The 16,805-nt window shown below is 39.7% G+C and overlaps 1 protein-coding gene across 9 annotated transcripts in view; it reads left to right on the top strand.

Moving 5' to 3' along the window:
* TRIP12 (thyroid hormone receptor interactor 12) overlaps nt 1-16,805 on the top strand; it is a 72,387-nt gene that overhangs the window by 41,746 nt on the left and 13,836 nt on the right. For 3 of the 9 annotated variants that reach the window (XM_033150339.1, XM_033150343.1, XM_033150338.1), the window contains 16 exons: nt 247-339; nt 501-662; nt 1,002-1,070; nt 1,157-1,322; nt 4,787-4,904; nt 5,068-5,224; nt 5,746-5,899; nt 7,174-7,402; nt 8,050-8,168; nt 8,523-8,730; nt 9,000-9,100; nt 9,993-10,167; nt 10,972-11,113; nt 12,895-13,086; nt 13,566-13,717; nt 15,558-15,730. In XM_033150339.1, the coding sequence (XP_033006230.1) occupies nt 247-339; nt 501-662; nt 1,002-1,070; nt 1,157-1,322; nt 4,787-4,904; nt 5,068-5,224; nt 5,746-5,899; nt 7,174-7,402; nt 8,050-8,168; nt 8,523-8,730; nt 9,000-9,100; nt 9,993-10,167; nt 10,972-11,113; nt 12,895-13,086; nt 13,566-13,717; nt 15,558-15,730 (2,410 nt within the window). The remainder of the gene's footprint in view (nt 1-246; nt 340-500; nt 663-1,001; nt 1,071-1,156; nt 1,323-4,786; nt 4,905-5,067; nt 5,225-5,745; nt 5,900-7,173; nt 7,403-8,049; nt 8,169-8,522; nt 8,731-8,999; nt 9,101-9,992; nt 10,168-10,971; nt 11,114-12,894; nt 13,087-13,565; nt 13,718-15,557; nt 15,731-16,805) is intronic. The other 6 variants (XM_033150346.1, XM_033150342.1, XM_033150345.1 and 3 more) reach the window with 3 other exon arrangements.

The raw sequence follows: 16,805 nt of genomic DNA, 5'->3' as shown, positions 1-16,805 counted from the left end.
TGAAGCACACTAATGTTGTATAAAATAAATATATATAGTATAGGGTACATAACTGAAGAGCAATCTAATTACTGTTATATAATACTTAAGCTTAAAGTTATATTATAAAGTGTGCATGTTTAAAGGTAATGGAAACTATTAAAAACAGTTCAAAATTTGAACATTGGAAAATGATTGACAGCATATATCAATTTCTAATCTTGTTTCATATCACTTTAAAAACTAAATAAATCGCTTTTATTCTAGCTGCAAGTTATTCAATGTATTGATGTGGCAGAGCAGGCACTCACTGCCTTGGAGATGTTATCACGCAGACATAGTAAAGCTATTCTGCAGGCAGTAAGTATTTCTTCTGATTTAAAAAAAGGCTATTTTTAATCTTGATTGTTACCAGAGTTTTCTTTCTCAAAGAGCACTTGCTCCAAGAAACTTCTGTATCTATCCTGATGATCTAAAGTCCTCTCTTTGCTTGAACTGGTTTTGTGTGTTTTGTATTATAGGGAGGCTTAGCAGACTGTCTGCTGTATCTGGAATTTTTCAGCATAAATGCCCAGAGGAATGCACTAGCTATTGCTGCCAACTGCTGCCAGAGCATCACTCCTGATGAGTTTCACTTTGTTGCAGATTCTCTGCCATTGCTTACACAAAGACTAACCCACCAGGTCAGAAACTGTCTGGGTCAGCTATCTTCTAAGTGTTCTGATATGTGAATCTTAGATTGATCTACATGTGCTGTGGAGAAATTTCACCAGACCTTAATGGTAGTTCAGCCCCCTAAAGGAGATAATATCAATATGTTTCCATAGTCAAAATTAAGTAGTTTGTCCCAGTTCTTGGGTTGTGATTCTTGGTTGTGTATTAGCTTGACTAGGTCCTTTTTATGCTTTCTCAGTTAACTCTGCCGAACACTATTACAAGACAATTCCAGGATTGCAATTCTTGATATACCTACATGCCAAATCTTGTATATTGAAATGTAATACTTCTTTTCAATTTCTTAGGACAAAAAGTCAGTAGAAAGCACTTGCCTCTGTTTTGCACGCCTAGTGGACAACTTCCAACATGAGGAGGTAGCATCTATTTTCTGTCTTCAGCATAATGTTTAAAAAAGGTTTTGACCAAACAATACTTAAAACACTCTTTCTTTCCTTTGAAGAATCTCCTCCAGCAAGTTGCCTCTAAGGATTTGCTCACAAATATTCAGCAGCTCCTAGTAGTGACTCCTCCAATTCTGAGCTCAGGGATGTTCATCATGGTGGTGCGCATGTTTTCCCTTATGTGCTCCAACTGTCCTACACTAGCAGTTCAACTTATGAAGCAAAGTAAGTGCATGTGTATGCTCTTTTTGCGTTCAGTTTACCAGATGTTATGGTGTCTGTAGGACTGGCAAGTGAAATGATAGCAAATAGTTAAATGCCTGCTGCTGCAACTTCATTAACATATAGCTAATAATAATAATAATAATAATAATAATAATAATAATAATAATAAATAAATAAATAAATAAATAAATAATTTATTGTTTGTACCCCGCCCATCTGCCTGGGTTTCCCCAGCCACTCTGGGCGGCTTTCAACAAAGATTAAAAATACATTAAAATGTCACACATTAAAAACTTCCCTAAACAGGACTGCCTTCAGATGTCTTCTAAATGTCAGGTAGTTGTTTATTTCTTTGACATCTGATGGGAGGGCGTTCCACAGGGCAGGCGCCGCTACCGAGAAGGCCCTCTGCCTGGTTCCCTGTAGCTTTGCTTCTCGCAGTGAGGGAATTGCCAGAAGGCCCTCGCCGCTGGACCTCAGTGTCCAGGCAGAACGGTGGGGGTGGAGACGCTTCAGGTATACTGGGCCAAGGCCGTTTAGGGCTTTAAAGATCAACACAAACACTTTGAATTGTGCTCAGAAACTTACTGGGAGCCAATGTAGGTCTTTCAGGACTGGTGTTATATGCTCTCAGTGGCCGTCACCAGTCTAGCTGCCGCATTCTGGATTAGTTGTAGTTTCCGGGTCACCTTCAAAGTTGGCCCCACATAGAGCGCATTGCAGTAGTCCAAGCAGGAGATAACTAGAGCATGCACCACTCTGGCAAGACAGTCTGCGGGCAGGTAGGGTCTCAGCCTGCGTACCAGATGGAGGTGGTAGACAGCTGCCCCGGATACAGAATTGACCTGCACCTCCATGGACAGCTGTGAGTCCAAAACGACTCCCAGGTTGCGCACCTGGTCCTTCAGGGGCACAGTTACCCCATTCAGGACCAGGGGGTCTTCCACACCAGCCCACCCCCTGCCCCCCAGGAACAGTACTTCTGTCTTGTCAGGATTCAACCTCAATCTAGCTGCCATCCATCCTCCAACCGCCTCCAGGCACTCACACAGCACTTTCACTGCCTTCACTGGTTCCGATTTAAAAGAGAAGTAGAGCACACTCCCCATTTTTCTCCAAGAAAATGTCATTCCACAGGGCAACCAAAGCTGTTTCATTGCAAAAAAACAACAACAACTAGGCATGAAAGCTGAGTAAGATGAATCGAGAACACAAAATTGAGTAAAGCTTTTCCCTTGGATAGCAACTGCCACTGGGTGTATATATCCACTAGGTGTATATTTTTCTAGTAATTCTACAAAACTCAAAAGATAGCAAGCCACTAGATTCTTTAAAAATAGATAAATAGTAATAGTGGGATACTGCAATGAGCAGCTTCTGTTCTGCTTGTGCAGCAAATATTTCTCAGATTTGCATTTCAACTCGAAATTTTAGTAACAAAACATGTTTTCAAGTCTGCAACGTGACAACATACATTTGTAGGTGAAGGCTTAAACAAGATAGCTGAACCAGAATTTCAGAATTTTGGTGCACATGTTGTTTCTAATGAGAAAAATATCTCTTACCTTGTCATTTAGTTGAATTACATGTTGCTTTCCAAACCTGGTGCTTGTGACTACCCTTGGCGTACGCTTGACACAGTAAACTGAGATGCATCACTTAGGTGTGTGTGTGCGTTCACCACATGAAAAGGGCAGAACAAGCATATAGAGACAAAGAAACATGCTTAGAGAAATGTGGAGCTCTGGCGCAGATTAGCAGCAGATGGCGTCGTCAGGAGGTGGCACTTACATGACTTCCTAGCAGGAGAGTTGCGGTTGCTTACCTGGATGGAGAATGGGAGGAGCAAAGCAGGAGGGAGGTTGCTGCTGTGAGAACCACTGGTAGAGCTGCTTCTGTTGGTGCATTTGCACAATGCCAACCTCCTTCATGGTAAGCAGCAGTAACTCTCCTGCCCAAAGATGGGCAGGTGCGGTCTCTCTCTCCCCACCCCCCAATCTCATACTGATTTAGATGCAACTCTATCTTGACAGTAGATCTGACAGATTTCACACTGCACAGAACTATATTTTCTACTAGCTGCCCGGCCACGCGTTGCTGTGGTTTTTTTTTTGTTTTTTTTGTTTTTTTGTTTTTTTAAATTCTGACCCCGAAAGTATTCTGGAAGCTCCTGTTTTCGTTTTTCCCTGTCCCTGTAGAGTAGGGGTCAGCAAGGGGCTGGGCCGGTGGTATTGATCACTTGGGACTGTGTGTGTTCATCATGCGAAGTTGCGGCGGCCATTTTAAGTGAGGGCACTGGCCACTTTATGGAGGCCTACTGCAGGCCTTGTTCTGGTTTTTTTTACTGTAAAAGCGCAACCCCCCCCAACCCCCCCCTCTTCACAATTAACTGGCCCCATGCTCTACGCCATTAAAAAGAACATTCTCCCCCATCCCAGTCCCAAAATTACGCACCCCATCGACAAAATTCCCTCAGAGCCAGTCTTACTCACTGCGACTTCTCAGGCAGCCTTCGGCTTATTTTGCTCCCACATTTTTTTTCTCCCCCCTCTCTTCCGCAACTGCCCTGCCTCCTGCTCCGTCTTTTTTCCACATTTCCACTAAGCAGTTTGTGTCAGAAAGTTCTTGGGTGCTTACAGATGGCTGTTATAAAATGGTGGACGGGGTTTTCTTTTTGGCGCAGGTCTGATGACATCAACAGGCAATCCGCCTTTTTATTGGATGCTGTTGGAGTCTTCAGTTCTGTTGCTGGTGACACGTAATGTGTGTGCCAATTTTTTTGCCTTTATTCTATATTTTAGGCATGACAGGTGTGGTTTTTTAAAATTTTTTATTATGCTAGATCCTTCCTCGATGGTCATGTTACGCTTTGTCCTAAATTTGATGCGCTTTGGTCCATTGGTTACGGAGCAAGGTGGGGCCGGACGCGCACACAATGGGAACATTTTTATATATATAGATACTATTTGCAATCCTAGTCAACAGTGAGGTGGGGAGCGGGAATGAGCTGTAGGCTCCAATTACAGCCAGTCAATTCCTTTGTGCTAATTAATGCACTGGTTTCTCTTTCCCTTGCCCTAACAAATACCTATAATGTTCACTAGGGACCCTGGCCTCCTGGTGACCCCCAAAGTCATTGATAAGGACCCAATATCAGTTTTATTTTGTGTAAAGTTGCCAGAATCAGCCTATAGAATAGAGTCAGAAGATTTTTCCATTTCCCCCCAGAGTGAAATATACCTCCCCAGGCACACACACTTGAAGGCTTTATGCTTTAGAGAGGATCATGTGTGCAGTATGGTTTTGGGTTGCTTTCAGTTACTGTTACTGTGTACGCTTAATTATTGCAGTAGAAACACACACTAAGTGCACTTTTCTTGGAATTGCTCCATTATGAGAGCATTCTTTAATGCTTACTACAGACATGGCAGAGTAACATTGTGATTGATTGTTTATGCTTAAAGATATTGCAGAAACTCTTCACTTTCTTCTTTGTGGAGCCTCCAATGGAAGTTGTCAGGAACAAATTGACCTTGTTCCAAGAAGCCCTCAAGAACTGTATGAGCTTACATCACTTATCTGGTAAGGTTCTTTGTGTGTGTGTGTGTGTGTGTGTGTGTGTGTGTGTGTGTGTTTTCCTTTCAGGTTTTACTTGAGATCCCATTTCATAACACACTGTCATGAAGTCTAGCATTACATAAAAATCTGCTGTTAATTTTGTTTTGTTTGTTTTTGCTCTTTTCAGTGAATTGATGCCTTGCTTACCAAAAGAAGGAATTTTTGCTGTTGACACTATGCTAAAGAAAGGAAACGCACAGAACACAGATGGTGCAATATGGCAATGGCGAGATGACAGAGGTCTTTGGCATCCCTATAACAGAATTGATAGCCGGATAATTGAGGTAGTAACCCACATATACCTGTATAAGGAAAGACATTGCTTACTGTTCACTCTTGTAAATGTATATACATTGGTTAACAATTATTAATCAAATTTCAGCTGTGAAATGGAAATCATCTCCTCAGGCTAGGTTAATTTTGAAGCTTATGTTTAGTCAGTTTCATGAAAAGGTGGATATTTTTGTCTGAATTAGCTGAATATAGCCATTAAAATAGTTTCTTGATGATACTGTGTAGTACAGGGTGAAAACTTTGGATTGTTAATTTTAAACTTGTAGTCCACAAAAAAATAAATTTAAGTAAGTTCTTCGGGTAGCTCGCAATATGAAATCAGGACAATTTAACCATAAAGCAGGCAAAAAACAATTTTTAAAACCTTATTTGTGGCATGGCCCATATATGAGGCTGTTAGCAACGCTTTCATTTTGTGCCCATTATATCCCTCAGCAGCGGGAAACACGATATCTTCATTTATGTAAACTCAAAACTCATACAGAGTTTAAACTTACATATTTGTCTTCAGGCAGCTCATCAGGTTGGTGAAGATGAAATAAGTCTGTCTACGCTGGGGCGTGTTTATACAATTGACTTTAATTCTATGCAGCAGATCAATGAGGATACTGGAACAGCACGTGCCATTCAGAGAAAACCTAACCCTCTAGCCAATACCAACACTAGTAAGTACTATTTTAAAAATAGTTCCCACATTTTGCTTTTGTAATTAAGGCATGTCTCCTATATAAAGTTTGGTGTCATTCAGGTACCTATAATAAGGAACAAGATCCTATTTAGGGCCACATGCTTTCTAATATGTAATGATGATAATTTAATGCGTGCCCAATTTCCACTCTGCCCCTTTTAGAGTGTGAAAATTAGGTAAATGAATTTAAATTCAGATTCTCGTTGATTTCTCTGCACCTTTCAGTACTATCGATAATAGTATTCCTTTGAAGTGACTTTGTGGGTTGTTGGTGGGAGGTACTGTTTTGCAGATATTTGCAGATACTTCTCCCCACAATCCTGCTACCAGACAGTAGCAATGGGCAATTTTTGTTGCACCCTGTGGGATCTATACTGTCCCTCCTGCTATATGAAGCTGCAGGGAACTGTCACCAGGGGATTTTGAGGATGACACCCAGCTTTCTCTCCCCATAGCATCTGATTCAGGAGAGGCTATGCCAGTGTTGGACTGGTGCTAGATAAAGGTCAATAAACTGAAATTTGAATGCTAATAAAATGGAGCCCACAGTGGGTTGGTGTTCATGCATTGGTTTCTTCAAGACTGAATTGACACAATGCACTCTTCGTGCCCTTTCCCTTGCGCTTGATCCGGAAGCTGCAGTTAGCACAGAATGCTGCAGCATGACTGCTGACAGGAGTGAGTCCTTGTCAACATATAGCACCTCTGCTCAGAGATCTGTACTGGTTGTCAATTTGCTTGTTGGGCCAAGTTCAAGCTGTTACTGTTATCATAATAAAGGCCTTGCCCTACATGTGAACACTCAACCATTTCAATCTGTGGAATTGGCACTACTACAGGTGCCAAATAGTATCTGTTCTGCATTTGTAAGAACTTGATCATTTGGTGTGGCAGCATGTGTACTTCAGAACTCCTTGCCTATTGAGATCAGAGCAGGCTCCTTCACTGTACTCTTTTCAGTGCCTGCTAAAAACTTTCTTGTTTAGACAAGCCTACCCAGCTGTTTTAAAACATGGTAGTGATTTTTTTCTTGATTGTATTGTTTCATCTACTTGTAAACCACTTTGAGGTTTCTTTACAACCAAGTGGTATGTATAAATTTTATGAAATAAATAAATAGTACTTCCTGGTACATATTTTTTTTGCAAATTTTATGCTAGTATGTTACCTTTAGGGGTTTAGGCAGGATAAAATTTGCTTTAAACAACGTACCATTCCTTGATATTTAATGGTCAAGTTATTCTCCTGTAGGTGGACATCCAGAATCAAAGAAGGATGATGCTCGAGCACAGCTAATGAAAGAAGACCCAGAACTGGCTAAATCTTTCATTAAAACCTTATTTGGTGTTCTCTATGAAGTGTACAGTTCTTCAGCTGGACCTGCAGTAAGACACAAGTGCCTTAGAGCAATTCTTAGGATAATTTATTTTGCTGATGCTGAACTTCTGAAGGACGTGCTGAAAAATCATGCAGTATCAAGGTAATTGTTATGTGAACTTTGATGCAAAACCTATTCTGAATGATATTGTGACGAGTCAGATTCTTAATCTAGCAGTTCATTTGACTAAAACGAGAGTCTCAAAATGCAAACTGCCACTTAAGATATCTGGTTACCACTTGAGGCTTCTGTGTTTAGCTATGATTGCCATTGTGTTCGCTTAGAAATGAAAGGCACAGCCTTTTTAATTAATGAATACCCATTATTCATTAACTATAACTGCTTTCTAAATTTCGTATATGCAATGGATGTGCTTTTTTTTTACGGTGACAAAATCCCAAGATGCTCATTATATTGCAGTTGGTCTTCAAATGGCCTGTTGACTGGATTGCTTGTTGACCAAGGAGAAAATGTAGATACCAGACAAAATAATCATAAAAACCTTTTCATAAACACAAAACTTAAACCCCAGGATTGGTTGCACATCATTGTTGTCTGTGTGAAAGCAACAAGTCAGGCATGTTGTGATGCAGTGTGTGAAATGGATCTCATGGTACCAGGGATATAACATTCCTTCCCACTTTCAGCAACCTGCCCAGTACTGAAAAAGTCCTCATTTGTGTATGCAAAATGTAAATGAAGCTGCTTTCATCTTGCTGAATTTTGTTTGTCTTAATTTTCTCTTGCAGTCATATAGCCTCTATGCTGTCAAGTCAAGACCTTAAGATAGTAGTTGGAGCCCTTCAAATGGCAGAGATCTTAATGCAAAAGTTACCTGATATTTTCAGTGTTTACTTCAGAAGAGAAGGTAATGGCAGAAGTTAGATTCATGTGTAACTCTTCATGTGCCTTGCAGTTTGTGTAGACAAGGGCTGGATCATGTTGTATTGTGAAAAATATGTGCATAGGAGCCAACTCCTAGGGGTCGAGGACCCTTCGCCCCTCCCCAATAAAATATTGGAGTGGGCAGCCCCCCCCAAAAAAGTTAACGAGTGTTGCTATTCAAATGGTGTGCGTGTGCAAGGTCCTGTGATATGCAAGGCTAGGCTAACCCCTCCCCCTTTCATTCAAGTTGGCACCCCTGATCATGTGTTTTGAACAGGCAAACCACATTGAAATATGTGTCTCTTTGTCACTGAAGATTTCTCTCTCTTTAAAAAAGGTGTGATGCACCAGGTGAAAAATCTTGCAGAATCGGAGGCTTTGCTGACAAGTCCCCCCAAAGCATGCACTAATGGCTCAGGAACGCTGGGTGCTACTACAACAATAAGCACTGGAACAGCCACTGCTGCTACCAATGCAGCCGCAGACTTAGGCTCTCCAAGCTTACAGCACAGCAGGGAAGACTCTCTGGACCTGAGTCCACAGGGGTGAGTGTGTTTGACTTGGTCTGTGAACAAAGCACTACTAATGGCATTGCTGAGAAATGAAATAGGTTAAGGTCCCACATAGACAGACATTAAAATAATCAGAGCTGTCTGCTAAATTGGAAGCAAAATCCTAACATATGAGTTTATTACTTGAGATTATTAGCTATAATTTAAATTCCAGGTTGGTTCAAATATATTACAGTTTGGTTCAAATGTAATGTATCAGGCCTGATGTGTGTATGACACGTGCATTTTTTAACATTTGATAGCCGATTAAGTGATGTTCTGAAGAGAAAAAGATTGCCAAAACGTGGGCCCCGGCGGCCAAAGTATTCACCTCCCAGAGATGATGACAAAGTAGACAATCAAGGTAAACTTCTGTTGAAATTGCATAACGGGTATAGTAAATAAAATATTGTGGCTACTTAAGAAGCAGTGCTGTACAGTCCTCAGAAAAGAAAGTTTTCTAGTTCTGAGTATGCTCTAAATGTCTAGATATTGGCAGACCTGTAAAATATTTCCAAATCAAAGCAATGACATTGCATTTTGAGCAACTGAATGAACTGATATATTTTTGACCGGAAACTTCTTGTTTTGGCACAATTTTTTGAAGTGGCTTTGGATTAGATTATTAGAATTTGCAAATGGAAGTAAATTTTTGTTTCTGGAAATCAAAGAGTTCATTAAATGCAGAAGAAGCTATCTGCTCAATACAAAGCTTAGAGTGAAGGCTGCTGCTGATTCCCACCCCCTAGCAACCCCCCCCCCCTTTATAGGTAGGTGATGATACCTCCTGGCTGTCACTGAAATTCAGTTACTTGGTTTTACTTGCTTCCTTCAGCTGTGTCTTTGTGTGTAATGTTCTTTTTCTGCTACTGCTGTGACCATTCTTTCTGTAAAAAGAAAGGTGGAGAGTATTAAGCTTTTTTAAAATTTGAGATGAATCCATTGTACACAGTGCTGGTGACCTTTTAGCAGTGTGTGGACACATAGCTTTAGAATTGATGTATGCATGTGTTCACATTTGAGCTGTAAACATTTAAGTGTCTTTAAATCACTTTGAAGATGCACCTGATAATATTTTATTCCACAATTGGGAGCTGTAATTGCTTATCTCATAGCTTTGCTTAGGAGGAAAACATGACATGCATTAAAAGGGGGCAGAACTCTGAATGTTGGTGACTTTGAATGCCAATTGGTAAAGCTTTAGACTTTTAAAGCTTAAACTTGAAACTTACTCTCCCATTCTCTTTTTCCAAAAGCTAAAAGCCCTACAGCTACTCAATCTCCTAAATCTTCCTTCTTGGCAAGTTTGAATCCTAAAACCTGGGGAAGATTAAGCACACAGTCCAATAGCAACAACATTGAACCAGCACGTACAGCAGGTGTGAGTGGTCTGGCAAGAGCTGCCTCAAAGGACACAATATCCAATAACAGGTATAATCATACTTCACTACACAAAACTCCATTCAGTGAAGCCTATAGTGGCCCAGTTCACATGCCATGGTAAACCAGAGTTAATGGTTTACTATGAACATTGATCTTGGTCACATTCTCCTGCAGAACAGACCATGATTCCTGGCTTAGCATTGTGTTCAAACCATTGTTTGTTTTTAATCAAACTGCAATCTTGTAACCAAGGTTTGTTCTTGGCAATGGATCAAACACCCACAGTAAGCCCAGGGATCATGACTTGTTTCTCCAGTTTGCTGGTGGGGAGAAGCTAAGTGACCCAGATCAGCATGTTCACAGTAAACTGTTAACTATAGTTTACTATGACGTGCAAAAAAAGTTTAATATATAGATTACCCGTGTTGTCTGTGGCAGCTTAGTTTTGGTTTTAATAGAAAATTTTGGTAGGAGAGGATGCTGAAGAACTTCAAGCTGGGACAGAATGTGCCAAAATGAAGTTTACATAATGGGAAGCAAAAGTAAATATATGGAAGGCAGAGGATAAATTCATAAAATCATAGGACAAGCAGGGTAGAGGGATATGAGTTTGCAGGGAAAATGAAGTTATACTCTTGAGTGATCTGGATAAAGTAACTGTCTATATTTAACAAACCTGGACTGAAGTGCAATGGGAGTTCTTTGTGGTGGGAAGAAAATTCTTGGCCTTGCAGCTTTTCCTACCTCCGAGTCCTCTTTGCACTATGAAAATATACTCAAATTGTGCAGGGCAGTTGTGCTTAGTATGCCAATGTTAAGTGTTCAATATATTAAACTGTACATTTCTTGTAGAGAGAAAATTAAGGGTTGGATTAAAGAGCAAGCCCACAAATTTGTGGAGCGTTATTTTAGCTCTGAGAACATGGATGGAAGCAACCCTGCACTAAATGTGTTACAGAGACTTTGCACTGCAACTGAACAACTCAACCTTCAGGTTAGAATATCTTTTTAATCTATATTGGAATGAGAGGACGCACTTTTCGCAGGAAGAGCAAATAGTTTAATACTACTTAGAATGTACACATGGATAAGCCCCAAGCCTTTTCTGCCGTTGTTTATTTACTATTAAAATAGTGAGGTCATCAGTGCTTATTGCATCCAGCTTCTAAGCTTCAGAAGTTGACTGTTTAAAAGCCATTGGGGTCACTAACATTTCCGTTTTGCAGTTCTTCTATGTTGGAGGGTATGTTGGTATGTTGTCACTGCCAGTTTGTGGATGTCCAGTGCCTTATGATACAATAAGAACCACTACATTTTTGTTACAAAAACAATTTCATAACTGAAGTAAGCCAATAATCTTCAAATAATGCTCCCTGAGCATTGTAGCTATATGAAAATTGGGACACAATCCTTAGAGTGGGTGATGGATGCAGTTTTACATCAATAGATGTTTATGTAACTTGGCCAAGTGGTGGGGAGGGGAGAGGATATAATAGATTGAGACATCTAATATGGTGGATCGCAACTCCCATTATCCTGTATAGCCACGCTGTCTGGGAGCTGATGGGAGTTGGGCAACTACTTTGTCTACCCCGTGGTAAATTCCTGATGGTGATCTAGCATGCTGCCATGTGCATGTGCAAAAGGTCAGTGAGCAAGGGGGCTCTTAAAAGTGTGCCCAGCTCTGCTTTTAGGATGGATCATGGCCTAAATCTTAAACATTGCTGGAATTTTAAAAGGTGATTAATGTGCAGTCAGCAAGTTGTACAATATGATCAAGCAGTGTGCTAGTGCATGCAGCTTGCTCTCTCCTCTCTTCAGGTACAGCAGGTACAACAAATGAAGAAGGAATAGTTCAGCGTGATGTCCAAATGCAGAATTCTGGTTGGTTGGTTTGACTACCAAACAAGCCATGATTTGTTGTCCAACAAGTTTAGGAGCAACAGATCAGAATCCTGCATTTAGACATTATGTTAGCTATCACAACCTGATTTTTGTTCTGTCTGCTTATGTGAACAGAAGACTGAGTGGGCTTCATGCAGTAGCTCACTGCTTAATCATATCATAGTTCAAGGTTTTTTTGGGAATGTGCAGAGTCAGTATTTCACTGTTTTAAAAGACCCTCCTTTCATAATTTTCTCACACAGCTACATAGTCAGTGTTGCTGCATGGTGGTATTGGCATACAACTGGTATTTTCAAACATCAACTAGTTTTAAAAGTACTTTGGTACTCATTTAGTGATGACCATATCCTGTTTGGTAAGCAGATATCAAGCCACAGTTTCGTGATTTAGACATATTGGGGAAATTGTGACATAAACCATGAGAGAAATGCTGAAGCTGGCACACGAAGGGACGTTGGAACATGTGGGCACATTTGTTCTTAGCTCAGTAAACCTTGAACCAACTTGTAGAAAATATTTCTGAATCGATTTTCCGTTCAAGCCTCTCCAGGAGGGCTTTGTGAGGGGAAAACATCCTGGATGACATTACTTAGGCACCCAGTTTCAGTGTAATGTGCTGAATAGTTATATTCTCATAAGGCCGCTACATATGTGCTGCCTTTTAGTGGTGTATTGGCATGAACTTTTCTGCACATGCTCACTTAAGTTGTGTAAAGTAAGTAAGGCAGTGCAGAGTATATGTAAAAAATCTGGGATATGTATTCCTCTGGGTTTGAGTTTTTATTTTTAAATATGCTGGTTCTTGTTCCATTTGTGGAATAGTTCCTGGACTACTAAGCCTCATTCTCATACAGAGACTGTTTATTTCAGGTGGATGGTGGAGTTGAGTGCCTTGTAGAAATCCGTAGTATAGTCTCTGAGTCTGATGTATCTTCATTTGAGATCCAGCATAGTGGGTTTATGAAACAGCTGCTGCTTTACTTGACGTCTAAGAGTGAAAAAGATGCTGTAAGCAGGGATGTGAGATTGAAAAGGTTCCTTCATGTGTTTTTCTCTTCTCCAGTAAGTACTTACAGCTCCAGTATTAAAGGGGTCGCTTCATTCTTGTGTTCATTATTTACTCTGTCAAGAATCCAGGGGAGGTGGTATTAAAAGACATAACTGACTGGTAGCCATATATGGCTTTCCTCTTGCCCCAGAGAGAACTTGATAGGCAAATGACTAAAACATGCTTTGAAGATAACATTTTATCTCTCACACAAAAATGGACTGCTGTGTGTTTTTATGTACTTTTTTTCTTACTTGGGTTAAACTGTAGTTTTGGATAAACAGGCGCATTTTGTTTTGTGGAAGTCAAATGCTTGCCTATGTTCCTGATGAAATATAATCATTGGGTTTGGGTTGCCCATAGCATGTAGAATATAAGCTCGCATTTGCCTGTGCCTGCCTGCTTTGTCAGTATTTGGTCATAGGGTTACTCAGTGACCACTTGGCAAAAACTATTCAAAAAATTAAATAATTAAGCAAAACTTTAATTTCAGCTTCCTGGAGAAGAACCCCTTGGAAGATTAGAGCCATTAGAAAATGCACCTTTGTTGGCTTTGGTTCACAAAATGAACAACTGTCTTAGTCAGATGGAGCAATTTCCAGTTAAAGTCCATGACTTTCCAAGCGGAAATGGAACAGGGAGCAGGTAAGGATTAATTCTGAGGTAAACCTGTCACATTTCCAGAATGTTCCTGGAACCATGAATTCTGCATGGTTAAGTGGCCCATTGTGTTGTGTTTGCTGTCCATTTTTCCATTTATGGTCATAGCAGTTCAAAAACCTGTAGAAAAAACAGTGCTTTGCTTCTAATGGTAGTGCTAAATTCAAAATAATGAGTAGGTATTTTCAAACTCCTAAACCGTATTTGCAGCTTCAACGTCATTACTACAAGCATCTTTAATGGACTTCCGTAAAGGTTGTTCTTACTTAACATTTTAATATAAAATTCCAGCTTTCAAAGGATGTTTGGAACTAGGAGAGTATGACACACATCTTTCTTGAATAGTGGCAGTGGGGACATGACATACAACTAATAAGACCAAAACTATATTGATCAATTTTACGCCATTCAAAAGCTATAATTGAAACAGTATTCCTATTGGATACTTTGTGAATAGGGAGTTCAGATTTAGAAGTATGTAGTTAGAGACTTAAGATTTTTCTGGTTTCAAGATGAGCACTTTTCCTTGGTTGGTTTTCCAAATGAGTCTTTTGCTCAGCTGATTTATGAAATTCCATATTGGATATAAGGAAAACACATTGAAGTACCTCTTTCAGATATTTGACTAAAACTCTAGAATGAGAGAATAGTTGAAGCCGTATTCCAAATCCATGTGTAAGTCAAGCAAGTCTGTGTCTTTTTGTTCCTTATAACCACTTTTTGCTGTCCGTGTCTTAAACTAATTAAGTATTTTTAGTCTAAGCAATACAGCCAACACTTTGTGTGTGTGCATGTGTGGTTGTAATATTTGCTATTGTATGCATTTCTGCTTTTATCAGTAGTTTAGCAAGTAAAAAATGTAGAGCAAGTAAAAAAATGTACAGCAATAACTACAAGAACTGCTAATTTTTAAATAAGTTTGTGGGTCTCAGTTTCATTAAAATGTTAGATCCTGTGGGTGATATCCATTGTTAGTATAATACCCACTGAAATTAGTGGACAAGTAAATTGATTTCCGTAGGTCTGTTCTGAGTATGACTTAGTTGGATATCACCCTGTTTTTTCTGTTTCTCATTGGATTTGTTGAACTGGGAGATATTTGATGACTGTTTCCACACTATAGTGACAGAAAATTTTGTGAATATAATAACTGCAGAACTAGAACTGTTCTATAACCCGAACAAGCAAACAAAAACGAATCTAAATCTCTTACAAATTGATATACACGAACATCTAAAGCAGCAAGATACACTGAAATAGCAGTCCAATATCTAATTACTGTTTTCTTATCAACACCTGAAGTGCAATCCTCTGCATGTTTACTCAGAAGTAAGTCCCACTGTGTTCAGTGGGGCTTATCCCAGGTAAGTGTGCATAGGATTGCCACCTTGCTCAGCGTAAACTGGCCTGGGGCACATATTCTGTAATAGTTTTGATTAGTTACAGGTAGGTGGCCATGTTGGTCTGCCATAGTCAAAACTAAATAAAAAAATTCCTTCCAGTAGCACCTTCGAGAGCAACTAAGTTTGTTATTGGTATGAGCTTTCATGTGCATGCACACTTCAGATCTGAAGAAGTGTGCATGCACACAAAAGCTCATACCAATAACAAACTTAGTTGCTCTCGAAGGTGCTACTGGAAGGAATTTTTTTATTTAGTTTTGATGAGGTTTCAGTCTGACATTAAGCGGTGGCAAATAAAAATGCATGCAGTTTTAATAATTTTAATTGTAAAGGCAGAAACTATTTTAATTGCTGTAATGTATTAAATGTCCACAAGTGAAAATAGAATAACTGTAGCAACGTTTTTCATAAATTATCTTGAGTTTTTCTCTTAACAGAGGATCGCAAGCTTTAAAATTTTTCAACACCCATCAGTTAAAATGCCAGTTGCAAAGACATCCAGACTGTGCTAATGTGAAACAGTGGAAAGGTGGACCTGTGAAGATAGATCCCCTGGCGTTGGTACAAGCCATTGAAAGATATCTTGTAGTTAGAGGTACCTCTTTTCCTTATCATACACTGTAAAAAGTGTGGTGGTTGCCTTGTGTGTCAGTTATTGCTGTATGTGTCATAAGGGGTCTCATTGTACAGCTTGTAAATTGACAGGAAAATCTGAACATTTTTATTGCCTGATTATAGTTCAATAATCATTGTATAGATTTTCAGGTTGATTGAGACTGCCTGTCAATCTCCAATTGAAATGCTTCCCCCCTCTCATTGGTGTATTCAAGAAAGCAATCTGCCCAGCCCAAATGGTCTCTCTGATTCACTTTATCACTTGTTGCATCATAATTGCTGTGTTTGCTTGTATGTAAATAGCAGATAGGTATCACCAAATAACCTGGGGAAACTTCAAGATCCCACATGTTAAAGGTTTTTTACCACTAGCTAAAAACTATTGTTGCTAGTGGGAGATCTTTACAAGATAGTATTTTGGAGAGCTAATACCAAAATGCTTCACTCTCGGTCACCATGGACTGCTCAAACATGTTTCCACAGATGCTAGACATCGTATGTTATTTCCCCTGTGGCAAGAATAGGGAGAAACAGATGGCACATAGGTGTGGATTGTTCAAAAGTGGACTTTTACCCTAGTTTATAGAACTACATAACAATCATAATTATTGTAAATTTTGAAGCAGGGTATCTTTGTTGTTTGAGGTGCTAGGTCAAAAGGACAGTAGATTGCTTCTCGTATCTCCAGACTAAGCCCAAAGGTCACTAGCAGACCAAGCAGCAATGGAACTTTCTGTATATTTTTTCTCAAAGTTAGTTTTTTAAAAAGTGTTTTCAAAAAATGAATTCTATGTGAATAAAAGAGGGAGGGTCTTCATTTCTCTAATCTAGCCCAGTCTAATCTAGTTCACATCTCAAGTCTACTCCACAGCAACCAGCAAGATGTCTTTTGGGAAGCCCACAAACAGGAATGAGAGCAATAGTTCTCTTCCTCAGTTGTTCCTCTGCAACTGGTGTCCATAGGAATTCTGCCTCTGGTGCTAGAGGTAGTGTGCTGCCATCATGACTAAGCTATTGCCAGTCTAATTATTCATGCATTCTTCTAATCCCCTTTT

The sequence above is a fragment of the Lacerta agilis genome, chromosome 5 (genome assembly GCF_009819535.1).
Source record: "Lacerta agilis isolate rLacAgi1 chromosome 5, rLacAgi1.pri, whole genome shotgun sequence".
In the NCBI taxonomy this organism is placed as follows: domain Eukaryota; kingdom Metazoa; phylum Chordata; class Lepidosauria; order Squamata; family Lacertidae; genus Lacerta; species Lacerta agilis.
The sequence above is the reverse complement of the archived record's forward strand: the minus strand, read 5'-3'. Positions and strand labels throughout refer to the sequence as shown.